Source organism: Danio rerio, chromosome 2 (genome assembly GCF_052040795.2).
Source record: "Danio rerio strain M-AB ecotype USA chromosome 2, GRCz13ab, whole genome shotgun sequence".
In the NCBI taxonomy this organism is placed as follows: Eukaryota; Metazoa; Chordata; class Actinopteri; order Cypriniformes; family Danionidae; genus Danio; species Danio rerio.
The window spans coordinates 26,787,166-26,805,292 of NC_141022.1; the positions used below are offsets into that span (position 1 = coordinate 26,787,166).

At 36.2% G+C, this 18,127-nt stretch overlaps 3 protein-coding genes across 5 annotated transcripts in view; 2 read left to right on the forward strand and 1 right to left on the reverse strand.

Annotated features, from left to right (window-relative positions):
- niban1b (niban apoptosis regulator 1b) overlaps window positions 1–5,504 on the reverse strand; it is a 59,524-nt gene extending 54,020 nt beyond the window's left edge. For both annotated transcript variants that reach the window (XR_015478484.1, XM_087240820.1), the window contains exon 1: window positions 5,336–5,504. Coding sequence is in view for 1 of the 2 variants with exons in the window: in XM_087240820.1 (XP_087096946.1) it covers window positions 5,336–5,390 (55 nt within the window). In the remaining variant the exon portion in view is untranslated. The remainder of the gene's footprint in view (window positions 1–5,335) is intronic.
- Window positions 1–18,127, forward strand: part of csrnp1a (cysteine-serine-rich nuclear protein 1a) — an 811,199-nt gene that overhangs the window by 133,604 nt on the left and 659,468 nt on the right. The window lies entirely within an intron of this gene.
- rnf2 (ring finger protein 2) lies at window positions 7,787–16,940 on the forward strand. Of its 2 annotated transcripts, none has more exons than XM_087238851.2 (7): window positions 7,787–7,841; window positions 8,645–8,751; window positions 10,543–10,703; window positions 12,451–12,666; window positions 12,953–13,225; window positions 13,357–13,528; window positions 15,902–16,933. In XM_087238851.2, the coding sequence occupies exons 2-7, from the start codon at window positions 8,659–8,661 to the stop codon at window positions 16,001–16,003; spliced, it is 1,017 nt and encodes a 338-aa protein (XP_087094977.1). In that variant the 5' UTR covers window positions 7,787–7,841; window positions 8,645–8,658; the 3' UTR covers window positions 16,004–16,933.

Consider the following 18,127-nt stretch of genomic DNA (forward strand, 5'->3'; position numbering starts at 1 on the left):
TTGAACAAGACACCTCAGCAAGGTGCCATTATACCTTAGGGGGCACATACTGAGACCATTTGAACACTAAATATGCTTGAAGTAGTGCCATCAATGTGTGTCATAACATTTGTGGATTAACAATCTTCTGCTTACATAGTCAGACTCATTTGCAAATTAGTTTTGTAGCAAGATTATCAAAATATACTAACTAAACTAAACACAAACTGCAGTCCAACTGAATGTTAGCAGTATTATTGCATTCTGAAGGTCATTATAAATTAGTCTTATTTCATATTACAGATTATGCAGTGATTGGCTGTACATGTCATGATTATGCCCTTGTAGATGCAGATGGTAAAGAAACATGACATAGAAAATGTATTTTTTCCTTCACTTCATCAATTGGTGAAGTTTGTTACTCGCCACAGTCGCCACTAGCTTGCTTGTACGGGACTTGTGGAGCTTCGCATCGCCGGATTTGCAGTTCAGTGTTTGGACAGCAGTGAAATTTAAACCACGCTGAACTGAACAGAACTGAACTAAACTGAACTGAACTTCAGCTCTGAAAACTGAACTGAATTTACTACAACTTCTATGTTAAGCTGCTTTGACACAATCTACATTGTAAAAGCGGTGTAGAAATAAACATGAATTGAATTAAATTCAATTGAAAATAAACATTTTGTGTGTTATTTTACAGACTGATGATGTGACAATAAAAGTCATTTGATTTGATTTGATTTGATTTGACAGTCCTGCAGTTCGCCATTGTTGTTTTGGTTGTCAATTTTTCCATTTAGTTTTTGTTTTTTTACTTTGTTGACAAAAATGTTCAAGTGACCAATAAATGACACAAACCTATAGAGATATAGACCTATAGACATTTTTCCCAGAACTAGTAGCAATTCTTTCAAGGTTGCGACCCTGTGATTAGAGACCTACTACTTCTTATAACCCAAAGCAAACCATTGGCTGGTTAATATGTGGATTAAAAGCTACTTACAGGATCAGCTTGTCCAAACGGGACCATAAAAATAGTGCATAAACTAAATTAATAAACCTATATACATCCCCAGTGAAGGCTTAACAGTGGTGCAATGGGTAACATGATCGCCTCACAGCAAGAAGGTCGCTGGTTCAAGCCCAGCTGGGTCAGTTGGCATTTCTTGAACCAGCAACCTTCTTGCTGTGAGGCGATTGTGCTACCCACTGCGCCATCGTTACACCCATATAATTTTTAAGTCATTTAATAATTTGTTTAAATTTATATTAACCTCACTTAATGAGACTGGTGGGCACAATGTTTTCAGCAAAAGTCTATTCTTGGTTTAATTTTAGAACCACTCTCTTTCTCAATGTTCAGTTGTGGCCTGTATTTATTTTTAATGCATTTGATTGCCATAAAGGTGTCAGAAAGTTTGACCTGGTGCTATAAAATCAATCTGCTGCAGCTGACGCTATTGCTGTGTTATTCATCTAACGTAAGCACATAGATCCTTTAACAAAAAATAAGCTAAAGGCTGATGGCTTTTCATTTGCATGTTGTTGTTTTTTATGTAACTATTAACTGCTATTTTTATCTTCTGTGGGTTATGGATAAAATATGGTCATTCATTTATTCATTCATTTTTTTTTCGGCTTAATCCCTTTATTAATTCGGGGTCACCACAGCGGAATGAACCGCCAACTTATCCAGCACGTTTTTACACAGCGGATGCCCTTCCAGCAGCAACCCATCTCTGGGAAAAGTATGGTAATTTTAATAGTTTAATAAAATTTGTTTGAGTTTGTTTGAGTCATTGTCCCATGACCCCTACTTTGGAAACCATTGCCAAAAAAATTGCATATTTTAGATTTACAAAACTATACACAGTGCCCTCTAGTGGATTTGTCATCTGAAACATGCAACGAAACATAGGATGCAACATATTTTACGTTAGACTGAAGTGCATAATTCAGGCTGTGCTAGTGATTTCTGTGTGCCTTATTTATTTTTACATTACAATCTCATATATTGTTGCATTTCATTTTTAAGCAAATCAACATATGGGTCACTTTATAGCAAGTGAAGGAGAGTACAAAGCCCACCAGGCCCTTCTCAGCTAAATCAATCCAAGTTGATGCCAAAAAAACCCATGACATCATTTAGGAGTTTAGCGGAGGAGGGGGTGGTGAATCGAGCATCATAATTCTGTCCAGCTTTTACATGCTGGTGCTGTTTTGATTTTTACCATCTGTTGCGTCAAACTGCATATACAGCTTTATGCCTATTCTGTATGTTTTAAGATTGCGTGATGACTGTTTAATGGCTCGTAATTAACTGTTATGGGAGGAAAACAAATGTAATCAAACACATAGCTTTCTAACAACAGCACAAACCCTGGAGTGATCGGAGTCCTCATTTAACCTGTGTGTGTATACATTGGATAGCAGTGAGCAAATACATGCCAGGGCCAAAAAAAAAAAAAAAACAGCCAAGAGGACGTGGCAAATAACTTGAGTTTTTGGAGCACAAGGGCAGTATTCACTCCAAGACTGAAGCTCTTTCTGTTTCAGTTTAAACCCAGACTCATTCTGCTAATAGTTTACCAGATGAACCACACAAATGTGATGTCACAGTGTCAACAATTAGTGTGTCTTTTTACTTTGATCATTAAATATTTTAGGCTATAATTTATTTGCCTAGCTGTGTTAGGTGTGCAGTTGTCACTACTGCATGTGAAATTCAATAAATACTTTTCCCATATAAGTAAAGCAGACTTTTTAAAGTCTAAAGTCTAGCCTTAAGGTTACTTCAAGGAGGCAAAGAAATGACAATAAATATTTAGTTGAGAAGACTGAACAATAAAGAGAAGTGAATGTTGGAATGAATTTCCACTCTGGTTCAATACTTCCTGCTCACTGCTGGCCAGATGAAATAAGGGCAAAACAATCCCCATTATGCAGGAACAGCTGTGCTCCCCATCAGGGGAAGGAAACCCATTCTCTGCAGTATATGCGCTCAGAATGTGTGACATTCCAGTCGAATCACATACGCACTGACTTCACTGCATTCACAAAGGCAGTATATCACTGATTCTGAGAGTGCTGCAAATATGCAATGAAATGCGAAACAGAATCTACAGATTTTTGGAGGAGAAAAAAGGAAATTGTGGTAACACTTCACATTACTCATCTCTTTGTGTTATACACAATAGCTCTGCTTTATAATTTGTGTCTTATTTACTTGTGAGGAGAAAATCAACTTCTATGTGCAATGCAATTATTGCATACTTTTGCTGCTACCAGGGTAACAGGCTTCATGGTATGATTAGGTTATGCATGTTTGCATTTTATACTGTACCGCACATTCAGGATTAATTAGGAGTACACTTTATTTTGGTGATCCCTTTTAGACATTCTGTTTACTATGTAAGTAGCCGAAACTGTCAACTAACTTTAGTTGGAATATTAGATTAGTGCTACTGCAGCTGATTTTACATTTAACCACATATCTTTGTAAGGGGAAAGAAATTGTGATAACACTTTATATACAGGCTGCTAGCCAGCCTGGTGAAAAGGGTGATACTTTTTTTTTAAAAAGTGAACCTTTTTGCAGTTATTCGCCTCATTTTTTTTTAATTATGAGGTTTAAATACTGCATTTTAGTGACTTTCATTCATTTAGTTGTTTTCTTTTCGGCTTGGTCCCTTTATTTATCTAGGGTCGCCACAGTGGAATGAACCGCCAACTTATCCAGCATCTGTTTTACACAGCAGATGCCTTTCCAATTGCAACCCATCACTGGGAAACACCCTTACACTCTTGCATTCACACACATACACTACAGCCCATTTTGCTCACCCTATTCACTTATAGCAAATGACTTTGGACTCCTTGGAGCACCCTGGAGGAAAACCCACGCAAACATGGGGAGAACACGCAAACTCCACACAAAAATACTAATTCACCCAGCCGGGGCTCAAACCAGCAACCTTCTATCTGTGAGGTGATCGTGCTAACCACTGCACCTACGTGACACATTTTACTGCCTTTTAAAGCATTATTTTTTGCTGGATTAGCTTGCTGGACGGTCATCATAATGATGAACCAAAAACATTTCCTAGAGATTTACATCAATTATCATTTACATCATATACCTTATATATACATCAATTACATCATATATCAATAGTAAAACATAGGAATCTGTTTAAGTTTTAAATAAGAAACTGTAGCCTATTGTCATTTAAATATCATTAATTTGAAAATAATGACCAGCACATTCAACTTTCCGTAGCCAACACAGGATTCTGCTGGGTATTAAAGCCTTTTTCTATGGATTATTTGCACAATTTATGGCGTAGCAGTCAAAATAGGACAAATGAGCTCATCATGTATGACACAAATTCTGGACCCTTGTCAGTGAGGGGTGAGTCTTTGGGTGGGTCCTACATGCACACATTATAAGTTACGTTCCAGTTTATTTTGTGCATCTTAGCTACGTCCTAAACATTTTATGAAATTGTTTCGGGACTGATCTGATGGTATGAATAGGTATAAGGGAGGTCAACAGTGTAGTTTACATCCATTAATAATTTATACTGCATGTTATTATAAAATGTAATTATACAGTGTTAATCACTGGTTCTCAGCTATAGTCTTTGAGCTCAATTCAGCCTTCACTAAACAATGGGGCAAACAAAGATGCTTGCATTGATTTAACTTAAGAAACAAACTGCATTCTTGGAAAAAAACTTGAGTATTAAACATAAAAATCATAACTAAGACATACTTTGAGTTTGTACTGGGTCAAAATGAGTCCATATTTTACCAAATTTGAGTTAAAATAACCCAGCCTTCTGTAGAGTGTTGGGTCAAATCACAAGTATGCTGATGTTCACTTTCACTTTTTGTGAGTGCCAATTTTACCAGCAATCTTTGTAATTAATATTCACAAAACAATGAAGTATGTGAAATGGGTTATTATGACTAATCTGTGGGATAACTGCTGATAGGTGGGGTTAAAGGTGTGGTGGGCGTGTGGTAGATTTGGGTGGGTGTGCATTTTGCATGAAACTTTAACATAAACTAGTGATATTTCCTGCACTACAGCACCTTGGTTGTCAGCCTTTAGTGTTTAACAAAAGTAGGTTATTCTTGGAAATTCAGTTGCAGCAATACTGACAGATAAGGATTATTTAGTGATAAGACGCTTAATTTAAATTTACAACATAAATGCAGTAAATATGAGGAAGAAAATAGTAACGCATAAATGAGAAGTAAAGTCCCTTTCAGTAATGATTATTAATCTCAAAAATATAAATAGCTAAGTCAGCTGCAACTCGTATAGCAGATAGAGAAATCCGTTTACCTCGTATGTAGTTTATTTTGCTCTCGTCCAACAGACTGGATGAGGATGCTCCCATTGTGCCGCGTGGTTTGTCGTGATCTGTCCCGAGTGATTTTTTCCGTTAATCCGATTGTGATGTGAAGCACAGCGGCTATTTTGACTGGCAGATAATGACTAGCGCTAACAAACTGACTCAAGCATCTCAAACTTCCTCAAACTGCAGCGCCCGCCCGCCTCTCCGCTCTGTCAACATCCGAACTGCAGTTTTACACAGCGCTGTTTTGGGGTTAGTTTGGTTTGTTTGCGTTTTAATGTGCTCAAAAATGTTGTTAATGTAGGTTTACACTTCTTTAATGAGACTATTTTTAAAAGGTATTTAAAAAAAATTATTTTGACAAAATTGGTTTAATTCTAATAGTTTTGGAATAGACTAGAACTTATATCGTAGTTTATTAGTTTAAATCGTATTCTGCACCTACATGAACTGCTGACAGTAGCCTACAAAATGATAGACAAACGGTGAGGGCGCGTCCTGTTGAACACAAGATAAACAGTAGGCAAAGAGCAAAATGTGCACCATGCTTCCTATGTGTAACACGCAAGGATTTAAATACAGCCTATAATTTGTGTAACGTTAGAAACCCTGTTGCTTATTTAAGTAAAAAAAAAAAAAGAAGTTAAGTTTGCCAATTAGAAAATGATGTGTTACCCAAAAGATGTAGGCTATGTTATACAGTAACTCTACTCCCCTCTAGAGGCACGTGTTTGCACTTGGTTTTACTCGCATTGACTTTCCACAGAATCATAAAACATTTATTTTTGCCACATAAAATGCTAGCAAATCATAATATGACAAACAAAAATGTAAATTATAAGAAACTATTTAACTTCCACTTTTAATTTTAATGGGGATAACTCTGACTCCCAAGATTCACTTTCATAGTTTAATTCAAACCTTGAACAAACTTTGTGCGTTATTTCATGTTGTCTCATTGGTATCATTTATCTAATATATTTTATCCTAATTATAACTTTGGATCTCATCATTATAACTATGTCATCCTTGCTAAAAGCATCACAGACAAGGCACACAGCCTCACAGCAGGTCGCTGGTTCGAGTCCCGGTTGCAGTTGGCGTTTCTGTGTGGAGTTTGCATGTTCCCCCCGTGTTGGCATGGGTTTCCTCCGGGTGCTCCAGTTTCCCCCTCAGTCCATACACATGTGCTGTAGGTGAATTGAATAAACTAAATTGACCGTATGTGTGTGAATGAGAGAGAGTGTATGGGTGTTTCCCAGTACTGGGTTGCACCTGGAAGGGCATCCACTGTGTAAAACATATGCTGTATAAGTTGGCGGTTAATTCCACTGTAGAAACCCCGGATGAATAAAGGGACTAAGCCAAAAGAAAACTAAATAAATTGAAACATCACAGACAGTTTGATGGTTTCCTGTGCAAAAACATAGGCTGCACACCCTCAGTTTTCAACCATTAAAACATTTTTGTCTAAAAAAAGGGGAAATAGTTTCTTAGATGTTTTGGCTGGCACATATTAAATTTATTAGTATTTAGTGGTTTTAACCTGTTACCAATAGAAGGCAAACTAATTTCCAGTCTTTACGAAATTTAGTCATGGTTTCACTATTTGTGGCTTTTGTAGTTAAGCCATGGAACTAGAAATTGCATGGTTCTGGTACATAACCATTAACCATGGTATTTGACATAAAAGCAAGGTTATATAAATGATAATAAACATGCCAAAAATATCATAGAACACTTACTATAATGAAAAAAAGGTTCATTTTCAAAAGGAATACCCTTAGACACCATTATGATCACATTATTGTATGATTGATATTAGTGGATATTTGGCAGTTCTGCTCTGTGTTATGTGATGTTTATTATTATTATTATTATCATTATTATTATTATTACAGAATTCTGCATGCAGGGTTTCAGTTTTAATATCTTGCTCTGAGCTGAAATGTTGTAATGGGTTGAACTACAAATACATCCATAAGCATCCACCAACTCAAACAACTCACCTATTAAAAGCATATCATATCAAAATCATAAGGGACTATCACAGACAGTTTTCTTTAAAACTTTACAATATCCACTCAATATCCAATGCAATTGTCATTGCATTTTCAGCAGATAATTCTGACTTTAATATAGGCATGAATTTTCTTTATTATTTCATGTGGGACAAATTGGCCTCTATGTTTTTTTATATATAAAAACAATCTCATTTTAGGACTGTGGTCAAGGCTGTGGTTTGTCATTAGTCTCCTTTAATGTATCGGACTGTGGTCTTTCCTAAACGCCTCTAAAAACAGTTTGGATTTAGTCATCAATGAGCCACAAATAAACCATTTTTGACATTAGCAAAGCGAATGATTCCAAGACTGACTCAATTGCTGAAAATACCACATTTCCCAGAGTTCCTTTGGACCGACTAAATCCGCCATATTGAGCTCAACAGAACGCGCTGGCAGGAGAGAGAGTGTTCACAACATTGAGATGTAAGTATGTAAACAGCTGCGTTTTTACTAAAATATATGCTTATTGCTTGTCGACGTTAACGGCTTAATTATCACGAAATGGTTTAAATGTCACAATCTCGCCGACATTGATCTCCGAGGTGATTAATAGAGCCTGTAAAAACAGCATCTGGATTAGCCGTGAGAGTTAGCCGTTAGCTTTACGTTTTCATGACAGCGCAGGCGATAAACATTACCGCCGTATTTATTTTCTCTTCCGCGTATTTCATTTTGGAGTACTTGATATCTATATGTTGCTGGAAAGCAGGCACAGTACGTCAAAAGACACTTTGTATGTGCAGGCAGATGCTTCGTGCATTCAGTGACACAAAGAGTTATAAGTGCATTCAGGAGCTAATTTTAGCCTGCTAGCTCACTGTCTACTTGGTTAGACAGATAACGTTAAATGATTTATTACATTATGATTAGTATGATAATATAAAAAAAAACACTCAATGCTGATGACTGAGGTAAACATGCTTAGGGATTTCTGGACAACGTGCCAGTTTTAGTTGTAACGTTAACCAGCGTCAACAGAGAGAATCATCCCTCAGATGTCAGTTGTCAAAGATAATCACCGTAAAACTCTTTTGTCCTTGTCCTGATTAAGAATATATTTGAAAAATCGTGGTTACAAAGTCTTTAAGTCCTGGATAGAAAAAAATCATCACAAATACATAAACTTTAATTTGTCGTTTGTCTTGTTTCTGTCTGTACACGTAGCACTTGTGGCAGAATTTGGTATTTTGACCTTCTGTCAATACTCTTCTATACTGTTATTTTTTACAGAAAAGACGTGGTGTATGAAGATGACACAGACGGTCCAGACAAATGGGGTTCAACCCCTCAGCAAGACCTGGGAGCTCAGTCTATATGAATTACAGAGAACTCCACAGGTAACGTTAAAAAAACTACTATTGTATAAAGTAGACTAACCATAGTCCATACACAGCGACGTTCCGTACAGATGACCTTTTAACACCAGTACTTGCGGTTCATAGACAAGGTATATATCTTGAGTAATCTTTGCATCTCACTCTTTCATTCACGATCATAACAAAGACTCTCCTACCAAATGTTTCCGAAAAAAATCAGTATGTTTCCTTCGTCCACCTAATGCGCTTGATAATTAACTGTGGGCAAGCTTAAGGTGTGAGTTTCGCTTAGGAGGGGAGACATTTAGAGCAAGAAAAATATGCATTTGAATTGAATTTATGCATTACACAGTATTACAGTGTTAGTTTAATGAATATAATGCTATCACTAATTGTTAAATAAATTATCTTTTGTTGAATAAATGCTTTAAAATTGTCATGCTGTGTAAAAATAAGCATGATATAAAACTTAAATGATTGTAAGGTTCTTTCATTGTAAACTTTCATAAAAAAATATATTAAATATAACATTAAGTTGAAGTTAAACGCAATAATAGTATATTCTGACATAAGTTTTTAATAAGACTTCAAACAATGACCGTTTTTGCCAGTGAACTGAAGTTATGCGCCCTGTGCGGACACTATTTTAATCGTGTACGGAACACTGTTAATACCCATCATCTTTTATACACATGTGAAGGTGGTACTTTTCCCCTCTTTTCTGAAAAAGTACTGGTCCAAAAGACATCAATCAAAATTTTAATTGTGCAATAAGTGTTCACCCATTGAATGATCACACAAACATGCTTACCTGACTTTCAATGAGGGAGGAGTGGTCGTTTGAGTGCACGGAAGAGCAGTGTACGGAACACGGTTTGTCTGTTAATTGTCCACAGTTGCCTCATTTGCTCTTGTAAAATGCCTTTAATGAAACCTTGTCAGGAGACACTGTTTTGAGATATGTGTTTTATATGTGTTGTATAATCAACAATTAACTGATCATTGATACTGCAAAGCTGCTCTTATTATGTTGAAATATGGAAGTTTGATTACCAATTTACCATTATAAGGAGAGTACTTTTTGATGGATATTATTTAAAAAGGTAGAGTCTTAAATTATTTATCAAAAAATTAACTTTAATATTTAGCTTTATATATTTTTGTGTGAATTTTATTTACTTCTATTTTATATATTTTTCTAAGTAACTTTTTATTATAATAAGAATTTGTTTTTATCATGTAATATTTTATGTATATTCATTTTGACATTAAATAGCCAAAAGTTGCTGATATGGCAACAAATAAATAATAAACAAATAACTAATCATTGATTAATCATTCACAGCGTACTTGCACTGACTCCCTGTCAAATCGAGAGTTCACTTTTAAATTCTTGCAATGGTTTCTAGGGCACGATCAAGCTGAATACGTACAAGAGGTGTTGAAACCTTCCAACTCTAGTAGGAATCTGAGATCCTCAAAACTAGTTTTTGTTTGTCAAGTAATTGTTCCTCGTTCTAGATTAAAGACAAAAGGAAATGGCTTTTGAGGTAGTTGCTCCCAAAGTGTGGAATCCTCTTCCACTGAAATGGAGATCTGTGGACACTTTCAAAGAGCAGCTGAAAACTCACTGTTTCAAACTTGCCTATGCCGTAATTGTTTTGTTTTAGTAGTTTTTTTTTTCTTTTAACTCTTAAATGTGCTTTGTCCTTTAGACCTCATTTTACAATTTTGTTGTAAATCACTTCATGACTCATTGTTTACTTGCTTACTACTTAGCTTTACAGTTTTTGTGCCTTTGTGCTCCTATAGGAGGCCATCACGGATGGTCTGGAGATTGCAGTGTCCCCACGCAGCCTGCACAGTGAGCTTATGTGTCCCATCTGCCTGGACATGCTGAAGAACACTATGACCACCAAGGAATGCCTGCACCGTTTCTGTGCCGACTGCATCATCACTGCTCTCAGATCAGGGTTTGTTTGAGTTATTAATCATCTCAGATTTATTTTATACAGTATATTTTGTTTGTGGTGCAAAATGATATCAATTATGGCAATAGCCTACTGGTTAGTACGAAGTTCAATTTCCGGCTTGAGGTCATTTGACAATCCTTCCTCTCTCTCAGCTCCACTATTCTGTCCTTTAAAATTAAGGTTAAAACCCCTAAAAATAATTGCAAATGGCTATTTTTTACTTGTGATTTTGAAAAATAAGTGTCCTCATTATCTTAAGTAAAAACTAAAATGGTACCTCTCACAATATTATCGCTCTGATTACATGTACAGTGGTGTGAGAGTGGGACAATAATACCTGCAGTTTTTCACACTTTAACTATTTGACTGCCACTATACGAAATGGTTGACCATGTTTTTACTGTTTTAAATGATGACTGTTAAAGTCATTTAAAGAATGACCATTTTAAATAATGGTTTACGCACACAGTATTGTTGGTTTACAAAAAAAAAAATCAAACAAACAATCCTGTTGCACTTCTACACTTGATTTTGGTTTTATTGTTAAACAAAAAAAAAAACAAGTAAACGTGAATTGAGAATCTGAAAAATTTTATGGCAAACTTAAAAAAATATATATACAATAAACATCCATCTTAATCATTTGGTGGAGGCTGATATTTTAGAAATTTCGGGATGTGTTAAAATGCATTCAGCAACATTAGGAGTTAGTAAATGCAATCCATTTTTTCTTGGTGGTGTAGGTAAAGGTTTAAGACATGTGTTTATTTATTTGTTTATTTTTAAGATTTATTCTTGGCATTTTGCCTTTATTGTACAAAAAGAATTATGACAGGAAGTGAAGCTGTAGAGGGGGATGGGTTTGTGTAAGGTCCACGAGCTGTGATTCAAACTCTGGATGCTGCAACGCTGTTCTACTGTATATGTTGGCACACTAACCACAAGGCTATTAGTGCTGAGGTTAATTAGATTTATGTTCATTTAATATTTCATCCAAAAAAGACAAGTGAGTTTCAAAGTAAGCAAGCAAAAAATGGTATCCATAGTAGGGAAGGCAATTTTATTTTTGAAGCACATTTCAAACTACGACTGCATGACATCCCAGAGACATGCCAACAGCATTGTATATAAAAGAATTAGAGAAAGTCAATATAATAAGGAAAATTACTTAAGAAATAAAAGCAAATACTTTATTATTATGGAGAAATATTTATCCTACTCTTATGAGGGCAGATGGTGAGTCTTATCTGAATTTTTGAAATATTTATGTCCTGGACACCATGAGCCCAGATACTGTAATAAACACTAGTGTGTGTTTTTAGAAGTTTAGAACAGGACTACCATACTGTTATATAATCCTTATATAATTACAGTTGCATAAAATGATGATAATATCACTTTTTGCAATTATTTCTGTGACAATATATCATACAACAAAAATATTTTATTTCCTGAAAATGTCGTCTTGTACACAGCCTTATAGCATAAATGTCTGTCAAAAGAAGCTAGTAGAGGGTTTTGACCAGTAACTAAATGAAACTATTCCTTATCACAACTAAATAAATGGACAAAAAAAGAAAGATTTATCCAATTCCTATTACTTAAAATATAATCCCATCCTTCATTTTCGCATTTGAGGTGATACGGATACACTTTACAATAGGGAACCATTTCTGTTTCATGTCTATTTTAGGCTGTTTATTTGTATTTTCATTGCCTAATTGTCATATCTCCTATGTTTTTTCAGGAATAAGGAGTGTCCAACATGCAGAAAGAAGCTGGTGTCTAAGCGCTCTCTTCGTCCAGACCCTAACTTTGACGCTCTGATCAGTAAGATCTACCCCAGCAGAGACGAATACGAAGCCCACCAGGAGAGAGTGCTGGCCCGCATCAGCAAACACAACAACCAGCAGGCGCTCAGCCACAGTATCGAAGAAGGCCTAAAAATCCAGGCCATGAACAGGTTTGCTGTTTAATATGAGCCATTTTGTCACAACCAATTTATATTTGTAGAATCAAAAATGTAGGTAATTTTTTTTTAATTTGCGGCTTTGTTACAAATCCTCTTGTTTACTGTTAACATGATAAAAATAGCTTCTTATTAATGTATAATCATTTTTTAACAGTTTACTGACTGCTCTGAGGCAGCTTTCTTTTAAGTGTAAAATGTGAATTTTGCACTTATTTTTTTATTTCTTCATCCTGTTTTGTTCCTGGGTTTACACCAATTCTCCACCGGGGCACTGTAGACTGCAGCGGGGGAAGAAGCATCAAATTGAAAACGGCAGCGGGGCAGAGGACAATGGGGACAGTTCACATTGCAGCAATGCATCAGTGCACAGTAACCAAGAGGCTGGACCCAGCATCAAACGAACCAAAACCTCAGATGACTCTGGACTGGACATGGACAATGCCACTGAGAATGGAGGAGGAGACATTGCGCTGGATGGAGTCAGCGAGATTGAGCTCGTGTTTCGTCCTCACCCAACGCTGATGGAGAAAGAAGACGCCGCTCAGACAAGGTGGACCATAACTGTGTGCTCACATCACCAACATACTATTTTTCCCTAACTCATTTATTGCTGTTTTAGCTGTAGTTTGTTTGGTTGATTTTGTAAATTTAGTGTAAATACAAATGTGCAATTTATACCAGGTACATCAAGACTTCAGGGAACGCCACAGTGGACCACCTTTCCAAATACTTGGCTGTCAGATTGGCTCTGGAGGAAATGCGCAAGAATGGAGAGGCAAGCCCCATCAATGTAGAGGCCGCCAGTGAAAAACAGTACACAATCTACATCCCTACAGCAAGCAACCAGTTCACAGTAAGTGTGCTGCTAATTCAGCTATTATTGTCCTTCAGTATGGTCTATATTTGGATTATTTTGACAAATATTATAAAATAGGAAATGTTTAATATCTTACGCTGCTGCTCAGATTTTCAGTAACTTGGAGGCCAAAGTATTGATTAAACTACAGCACAATCATGTCAGTTTTCTATAAGTTTCCAAAGTCTCCAAAGAATAACTCTGTGAAGCATTTAAAGTATCATTTTATAGTTGTGATTGCCGTTACAGAATGGCAATTTTTCCTTATACTGCTCCAATAGGGAGGCTCATTTCGCTTAATTTTGCCAACTGACATCTGCCTCTGTTAACTGAATATTAACCATTAATTGATTTATTAACAATTAATATTAAATTATTACTGAATTTATTATATATTTTGTGTCTGACACATTAAATATTGCATTATAAAATACTTTATTTTAACATGCCAACAGATTAAAAACAGAACATAACAACAGAACATCTCCACACCGGCAGTGTTTCCAACAGCATAGGAAAACCGAATAAACTAAATAAAAGAAGTTAAATAAATAGGCCTGCCCTAGATATTTTTCACTTAAATGACAAATTTTGATTACAAAATTAAACACTGACAAAATCCTTTTTTAAGAGATAGCATAGGTTGTTCATTTTTCTCATCGTGTTTTTTTTTCTTCTGTCAAATAAAAATAGCAGACTACCTCAAATCAATCGCTCCAGAAAATATGAATTTAATTAATGCTCCACTGCATTTCCTATATCACAAACCTCTGTCAACATTTTTTATCAAAAAGTCATTATTTTAAAGATTATGTCTTGAGCGTCGGGTTTTGCCTTGGAGCATGTGTGCTTTTATTTCCTCTCTCACTCACGGTTCATGTGCCTGAGCTCCGCGTGATGAAAGACAATGACAAGGCTCATATGTTGACTTTTTGTAAAGTATAAGCTACTTTAACATATAAAAATTTAGTTGTTTACTTATAAAAATTGCATTAATTTGCATACATATTTTATAAACTATCAAATTAAAGCCTCAGTTTGGTGAAAATCAACAGTAGAGGCTTTTTTAAAAAAATAGGTATTTTAAAAGAAATAATAACTGTATTTTTTTCCAAATGGAAAAAGGTTGGTTTGTTGGTTATACAATAAATCATTACAACTTTAGCCTATTTGTTGTGTTTATGAGCGGTGCCAGAGCACGCTCTGATGGAGAGAAAATCCTGACGCTCCGACTTATGGCCGGCTTGTTTCCAAAGCAGCGCACATATCAGAAAGTTTTGTTTTGCGGCTTCTTTCTCCAATTGCACAAATAAACAGAAGCATTCATGACGCATATCCAGGATGGAGGGAATCAGCATCAGCGCTGGTTCAACTCATCTGTGTCAATCTGTGACCAGTAATATTCTTCTTTCAGTTTGCCTCTTAGGGAAAATATGTCTGTGGGGATATGCAGATGTGTGGTTGCACGTGTTAACTTCCCGCGAGTTAACAATTTTCTGTTGCGCATTATGCAGTCAATTACCATTAAGTGGTTAAAAGCGCACCCTTTCGGTTAATGGTGAATCGATTATTAGCAGCATCCCTATTTTCCACCACTGCATTTTCCATTACTTGGCAAAATTTTCTTTTCCTTTTTTTATTGTCGTTTTAAATGGCAATGTGTCTGAGGTGGAGGTTCACATGATGGTTACAAAATTGTCCAAATTAATTATGCATATTTATCATGTTGACCAACTTAAAACTGCTCTGTATAAAAGTAACCCGAGTTGTGCTTTATAAATCTCCATGCTATTGACAATAGACGTGATGGCATATGAAAGTTTGCTGTTTTTAAATTGCATCTTTATGCCCAGTTTCCATAAAGATGCATTTATCAGTCCAAGAACATGATACTTAATAAATAAAGGTGTGAATGAGGTATAAAGCTTGTCTATTTTAAACTTCTTCCAGTCAAAGTCAAATTCACATCAGATCAGATCAGATTGTTTTCAGTGTAAGAACTCCAACTATGTCTTCTGAGCGAATCATGGACCAAACACATGATTGTGTTTTATAAAAACACAGATCATAACTTCAAGTCATCGTCATCCTTTGTATGTGTTTGTGCTCCCATAATTACGATAAAGAGCATTTCAAAATAAGAGAAGTGTCTTGATGAAATCTCAACATGACTGATGACAAGAATGCTCACCTTAATTAGTACCAGGAGGAAACGGTAATGCATCTGGACTTACTAAAACACAAGTTTACCTGTTAATACAAGAGAGTACCTTCACATCAAAACTAAATTGTAGCATCCTATAGAACCCTATTGTCGTGCATGATTTTCCTCAGCATGACATGACATGACAGTATGTTTTCCTCTCTCAGGTCCTGAATGGCTCTTTCTCCCTGGAGCTGGTGAGCGAAAAGTACTGGAAGGTCAACAAGCCCATGGAGTTGTACTTCGCCCCAACGAAGGAACACAAATGAGCCCTGTGAGACACAAGGGTCTTAATTGACCCAGGACAGATTGAAGGTTCATCCTCTCTTCTCTCTCTCCCTGTTCCTTTCTGTATTTTTCTCGCTGTTTCTCCTCATCTGGAGTTTACTAGTCTCTGGATCCCTCAATAACTGTGCTGCTTTGATTTGGTTTTGTTTTTTGTATGGCTTTTTGTATGGGAATGAGACTAGGGTCCTTCATCGGGGTTGGAGGGACATTGAAGTTTTGGATTCATCCCCCCTCTTTAAGTTGACACAATCGTTATTACATGTGAAGTCCTTTTTGCATCAAGAGGACTGTGACGTTGCCTTCAACAAGCCAAAATATTAGTCTCCAATTGCAACCGTATCATCATGGGAAAGTCCTCTCGAGTGCTTCATGTAAGACTCTGTCAGAAAGTGGCTTTTGTAGCCAATGGCGCTGTCCATTATAATCCGACTTGACCAATGATTTGAGAGATTTCAAGTGCATTTTCTGACAACACCATTCCTGTAGCAGCAACATTTGTTCACAAATCTGACTGCATCTTGACACTGTGTACCAGTACATTGCGTTGGCTTGGGTCACATGACAGCGTCATGTCACTTGTCCGTAGTACTGTGTTGGTCATCAGATGTTTCGGGGATTGTACATACTACTATCACTTTATAGAAAACTACCTGGAACATGTATATTAACACCACTGCTACAGATATTATAGTACCGTTTCATAAACACACACGTTGGCAGTTGTATATTTGGACTCAGTTTTTGATAGTTGCATTTTTCTTAGATGCTTCATCTAAAGACATGGAAAACCTTTTAGAGCATTAAGTGTTTTTAGTTTGACATCCTCGACATTCATTTGAGTTCATGTTGTGGTTTGGAAAAAATGTATAAGACGTTCTTTGTTTGAAAAATAAATAAAAAATGTATGCAAATGCTGCAGTCAGTCATTGGGTTAGGATTTTCAAAAACTCCACTGAGTAGCGACAACACATCCCCAGTAGATGGAGCTGCTGATTCAGTTTATTTACGTTTTTGAACTGCTAGAAACGGGATGATAATACTAGGTTATTTGCCATGATGCAAATCACTAAAAGTGGAAAACATTTGCAGGTGTGTTTGATAAGCATGATCATGTGTCCCTCACTGATGTTATTTGAGTAAAGCAAAATCAATTCTGGACAATATGATAAACTGATGATAAGTTTCATAGAAAATGAACACTATTTAAACATAAACGCTAATCTTAAATCAAGCATTATACATGGATTTTACTGAACAAATATGCTTAAAACAACAATTTGTAGCAGTGTTTAATGTAATGCTTATTAGTGACCGATTAGGTGAGTGATAATGATAGCAGAAACTTTTTAATTTCATATATATATATATATATATATATATATATATATATATATATATATATATATATAGTTGCTTCATATTATGTTCTCTTGTAGCATTATACATATTTACCAAGTCGCTTGTATATCTGAAGAGGAAGGTTGCTGCTGAAAGTAAAGATGGCTAATATTGTTGCCTCACTGCCCAGGGAATGACCTTGCAGACCGTGCTTATGCACAAATGCCCCTCATAAAACTCCTTTCAGACAGACTTTAGAGGCAGAATAAAGGTTTAATGACCAACAAAAAGACAGGTTTGGTAAAGACTAACTATTACAACCACATATTTGACCAAAAAAAAATATGACATTAAAAGATTCAAAATTGCACATTTACACAAACTGTCAGCTCTTAAGGTCAGGAGTAAGTTTACCTCTTTACTAGCTCACCTCAGTCACACTCAACCACCTAAACCTCACTCCCATCCGGGTCATTAACCAATGTAACCCTGTTTCTTCATGTCTCGCTCTGTGAGGTTTCAATTCAACACCCCTAACATGGAACTTATGTACGTTGACTGAAATTCTAACATCATTTGCTAGCTAGTGCACCTCTGAGGTTTACCTCTTTACTGGCTGACCTCAGTTACTCAACCACATAACCCTTACTTGCAACCAGGTCACTACACTGATGGTGTACTCACACTTTGCACGGTTGCCTTGAACCATGCCAAAGCACAATTGTCCCTCTTTCCCTCGCCCAAACCCCCTGCCACTCACACCGCAT

What these genes read in the sequence shown, in the direction of transcription:
- rnf2 (XM_087238851.2), top strand. Translation starts at nt 8,659, where the DNA reads ATGAAGATGACACAGACGGTCCAGACAAATGGGGTTCAACCCCTCAGC. An exon ending in ATCACTGCTCTCAGATCAGG is followed by an intron (nt 10,704 to 12,450) that starts GTTTGTTTGAGT and finishes ATGTTTTTTCAG; the next exon opens with GAATAAGGAGTGTCCAACAT. An exon ending in GAAGACGCCGCTCAGACAAG is followed by an intron (nt 13,226 to 13,356) that starts GTGGACCATAAC and finishes AATTTATACCAG; the next exon opens with GTACATCAAGACTTCAGGGA.